This window comes from Urtica dioica, chromosome 1 (assembly GCF_054948205.1).
Source record: "Urtica dioica subsp. dioica isolate 48M chromosome 1, U.dioica_male_clone48M_v1_H2, whole genome shotgun sequence".
Classification (NCBI taxonomy): Eukaryota; Viridiplantae; Streptophyta; class Magnoliopsida; order Rosales; family Urticaceae; genus Urtica; species Urtica dioica.
Window position 1 is genome coordinate 6,997,181 of NC_142756.1, and position 4,686 is coordinate 7,001,866.

Here is a 4,686-nt window from a genome sequence, read left to right on the forward strand (position 1 = left end):
GAAAGATAAGCAAAGAGGAAGAGAGGCGTTTTGAAAGCAAACGGGTCAAAATTTAGGCGGAGTTGGCAAACTCACTCACTTCGGTTTCATCGTCACTTGTTTCTCTCATAAAATCCCTCTCACACTCTTTCTTCCTCTCTCTCTCAATCTCTCTTCTACCAAATCGGAGCTCTTTCTCTGCAAGGTAATTCTCTCCTTCCCTCGTTGCTAGATCTAATTGATTCTCTCCCCATTGCGATCTATCAATGCTGATTCTGGTTTGTATAAACACTCTCACCAGCAATTGTGTGCCTTTGTTCTAGCCATGGAAGCCACAATGCCTATCTGCAAATCTGTCTCTTCTCCTCCCGTAAGTCTCTCTATCTCTCTCTCTCTCACTCAGCTCGCACACAACACGCGCAGCTATAATCTGACTTTGCTCGTATTATATTTCACAATAAGTTGAAGTGGTTTTTCGACTCTAGTCTTGTGTTCGGAGATCAGACTGAATCGAAAACCTCAAAGACTACCATTCTTAACCATCACATAGCAATATAATAGAGTAGAGCTACTAGATCAAAACTTTATCTGATTCTTGATTTCACGAGTATTGGTGATATAGTTGTGCCTTACTATAATTTTATATTTTGTAATTGGACTGAGTCATTTTATATATATATATATACTTTTTCAAGATGTATGTTTGTATTTTCACGACAATGTCGTTTTCCACTCAAGTCTTGAATCGAAAAACTCAAGATTTCCATTTCTTAATTATCATATTGGCAATATTAAATACAGTGGAGCTACAAGATCAACCCTCTGTATGAGAAATTCTGATATTGCAACTTATAGTTCTATTTTTCCCGATTGGACTGACACATTTAATTTATTTATTCTGTTTAAAATGAAAAAAAGGGTTTACTTCCGTGGGTACCCAAGGGAATTAGAAGTTCCCAATGCAGTTTTATGGTGGGTAACAAAGTGCACTTTCCAAGTCAAAGAGCTCAGGGGGTCAGAGTTGGCACGGCTAAGTCCAAGAAGCTAGGCGGAGCTCTTGATATTCAGTGCCGACAAGAGAAAATTCTAGTGGCGAATAGGGGAGAAATAGCAGTTCGTATCATCAGAACTGCTCACGAGATGGGGATTCCTTGTGTGGCTGTTTATTCAACCATAGACAAAGATGCGCTTCATGTGAAAATGGCTGACGAATCAGTTTGCATCGGCGAAGCACCGAGCAACCAATCGTAAGTGATTATAAACTTTTCATTCATTCAAATTATGTCATTTCTCATTCTAATTCAATTTTATTATTTTTATTTTTTTTACATTTGCAGTCACTATTAACTTTTGTTTGTTTGTCTGGCATTTTCCAGGTATTTAGTCATTCCAAATGTTTTATCTGCTGCCATCAGCCGCAAATGTACGATGCTGCATCCTGGATATGGATTCCTAGCTGAAAATGCTTTGTTTGTTGAGATGTGCAGAGAGCATGGAATCAACTTCATTGGACCTAACGTATGTGACTGAAATTTTATTTTAATGTGAATTTTATAAGTGCTTTAAAGTATGAGCAAATTTCATTTCTCAAGTTTGCGTGAAAGTCTAATATAATACTTCATTTGGTTTTGCAGCCGGATAGTATCCGTGTTATGGGTGACAAAGCGACGGCCAGAGAAACGATGAAGAAAGCAGGTGTTCCAACTGTTCCAGGAAGTGAAGGATTACTTCAGGCATCTTACTCAACTCAATGTTTTATATTGTTTCAGATTTTTTTTTTATTTCGTATACTATGATGTGGTTAATCATATCGTATATCTTTCTTTTCTTTAATCGCTGACTGATATTTGCTATCACAGACGACAGAGGAAGCAATCAGGGTTGCCAACGAGATTGGCTTTCCTGTGATGATCAAGGTAAAACCATCTTCTACAATTGTTTAATAAATTTCTAAAAGAGGAGATGCTCCGATTGTATAGATTTACTTTACTTCTGTCTTTTGAATCCGAATAGTTTGACAAAAGTGTTTTATTTTTCCCAGGCCACAGCTGGCGGTGGAGGCCGTGGTATGCGCCTCGCTAAAGAACCTGATGAGTTTGTCAAGCTGTTGCAGGTATCATCACAAAAATGGATTTTGTTCAAATAATAAATTTCCAATTTACCCTACATTGTCTTAAGTATTTTCCAAGTTCCAGTATTAGCTTTCGTATGTTTGGGCAATATCTCAAATAATTTTTGTGTTGCTCAGCCTGAGATTGAAAATAAATGATTGTTGAAGATCAACGATCTTTCACACCAACCATACAGGCCTGATTAATAATTAGAGCCTGAAGTAGAAAGGATATCATCTAAGATATAAGTCCATTTTTCTCACCTATCTATTTGTCTGTATTTGATAGTGTAAATCCGTCTTTTTTTAGCTTTTTGTCAACTGAGTCCTGTCAAAATCCTTTCAGCAAGCCAAGAGCGAGGCTGCGGCTGCTTTTGGAAACGACGGAGTTTATCTGGAAAAGTGCATCATAAACCCAAGGCATATTGAATTCCAGGTAATTGGTCGTCAGTTAAGTCATAGATCGTTAATGGTCATCAATTAATTCTTAGGTTCGTTACTGGTTCGTCAAATGGTTTTCCAGGTTCTTGCAGATAAATTCGGCAATGTTGTACATTTTGGGGAGCGTGACTGCAGCATCCAGGTACTACCATTAATAATCTTAGGCTCATTTTCTTATAAAAAAAACTATCGATTTTGTGTATACCACAACTCATGGAATAGTAGCTTATTGATGCAATCGATTAATATGTCTGTACAGAGGCGGAATCAGAAGCTGCTTGAAGAAGCACCGTCTCCGGCGCTGACCCCTGAGTTGCGGAAAGCCATGGGTGATGCAGCGGTTGCTGCGGCGGCCTCTATCGGCTACATCGGCGTCGGAACAGTTGAATTTCTTTTGGATGAAAGAGGTTCCTTCTACTTCATGGAAATGAACACTCGAATTCAGGTAAGGATGAAATCTCGAGGAAGCCGGTTTTCATCCATGTAATAGTGCATTCAACTCCGGCTAAACTAATAAGTATTCTGGGTTCGAAATGTAGGTTGAGCACCCGGTGACAGAAATGATCTCCTCGACCGACCTGATTGAGGAGCAACTCCGTGTTGCGATGGGTGAGAAACTACAATATAGTCAGGTAAGCCAAAGAGAACATTTTAGACGTGCCTAGCTGGGAAAACAAATCTTTCGAAGTCTAACGATAAACGGACTTATAATCTGCAGGATGATATTGTGCTTAGAGGGCATTCAATTGAATGTCGTATCAATGCTGAAGATGCTTTCAAAGGATTTCGTCCTGGGCCAGGTATGTTTTAAACATTTAGCATGTGGTCTTTAACTAAACCAGTCTTTGTACCAATCAGAGGGATTAGTATATGTATACATTCATCCATATCTGAAGCATGCAGAGCTTTGCTCGACGTGAATTTCTTTTTCAGGGAGAATAACAACTTATCTTCCATCTGGAGGCCCATTCGTCAGAATGGATAGCCATGTTTATCCTGATTACGTGGTTCCTCCGAGCTACGATTCCCTCCTTGGAAAGGTATGTCCAAGCTTACATGTTTATTGTCTTTGGCTGTTATAAACTGCAATCACGCACGAATCTGCATTTCTGTTCATTCGATCTCGGCTGTTCCGATTTCTGATTACGATGATGATGATTATGTTAATTCAATGCAGCTTATTGTGTGGGCACCGACTAGAGCAAAGGCAATTGAGCGCATGAAGAGGGCTCTCGAGGACACCATTATTACAGGTAAAGGATTCTTTTCCTTCTCAATCTCGGATTTCGATCCACAAAATTAGCTGTGACATGCAAGTAGTCTTATTCAATCAGTATTTGGATTCAACAGGTGTTCCTACGACCATTGAGTACCACAAACTTATCCTGGAAATCGAGGTAAGCCAGGGAAAAAAAGATAAAAAAAACAGTACTCTCTACATATTCCCTATTCCATTAAATCTAAACCATCTCTCTCATCTTGCAATATAATCCAGGATTTCAAAAACGGCATTGTTGACACTGCTTTTATTCCAAAACACGAGAAGGAACTAGCAGAGGTGAGTCTGAATTGGTGTTCACTTTGATCAAAACCTTAATGTTCGAAAAACGATCGACTAACCATCGGTGCTTGGATTCAATTTATGTGCTGCAGCCCCATAAGATTATGCGAGTAGCTTCGTAGAAAGAACTAATGAGCGCTGCTGCTTCGATATTGGAAGACAGAGTTGTGCCGAAGCAGCATGAGAATCAGATAGCTCGTAGTAATTGTCATCGGAATCAGCAATTTTTAGCACATGCGTACAATTTAAAACTCAAATCTCTTAATAATCTTGTTTGCGGTTTTTGTTGGTGGTGTCTCTGGCCGAGCTTTTCTCTATTGACGTGCGCAATTCCAACATTGATATGGGTATGGTTTTGGAGTTACCAAGCTGTTTTTGAAATTCATGTTCATATTCACATTTTCAGAGTCTGTTTTGCTCGAGTAGACTAGTTCATTTCTTCGCTTGTATTGTGTCCATTTTTCGTGTCCAAAAATAACCAATTTATTTAATTGTCATCAAATAATTAAAATCAATTTATGCATCATGTTACTTGAAATTGAAAAGAATCAAATTAATAATGAAAGAAAACCGGGGCGTTGCCTTATTTATGTTT

The 4,686-nt window shown here is 38.7% G+C and overlaps 1 protein-coding gene across 1 annotated transcript; it reads left to right on the top strand.

Annotated features, from left to right (window-relative positions):
• CAC2 (acetyl Co-enzyme a carboxylase biotin carboxylase subunit) lies at positions 1 to 4,223 on the top strand. Its single transcript, XM_089609501.1, has 17 exons — positions 1 to 184; positions 281 to 349; positions 898 to 1,226; positions 1,356 to 1,497; positions 1,614 to 1,712; positions 1,839 to 1,895; positions 2,021 to 2,092; positions 2,436 to 2,525; positions 2,613 to 2,672; positions 2,790 to 2,975; positions 3,070 to 3,162; positions 3,249 to 3,330; positions 3,464 to 3,570; positions 3,708 to 3,783; positions 3,881 to 3,927; positions 4,026 to 4,088; positions 4,184 to 4,223. Exons 2-17 carry the CDS (start codon positions 305 to 307, stop codon positions 4,211 to 4,213), a joined length of 1,578 nt encoding a protein of 525 aa, XP_089465627.1. The 5' UTR covers positions 1 to 184; positions 281 to 304; the 3' UTR covers positions 4,214 to 4,223.
• The last annotated feature ends 463 nt before the right edge of the window (positions 4,224 to 4,686 follow it).

Coding starts and splice junctions, on each gene's coding strand:
- CAC2 (XM_089609501.1), top strand. CDS start 305: ATGGAAGCCACAATGCCTATCTGCAAATCTGTCTCTTCTCCTCCC. Junction 1,498..1,613: donor TCAACTTCATTGGACCTAAC/GTATGTGACTGA, acceptor TTGGTTTTGCAG/CCGGATAGTATCCGTGTTAT. Junction 2,526..2,612: donor CAAGGCATATTGAATTCCAG/GTAATTGGTCGT, acceptor ATGGTTTTCCAG/GTTCTTGCAGATAAATTCGG.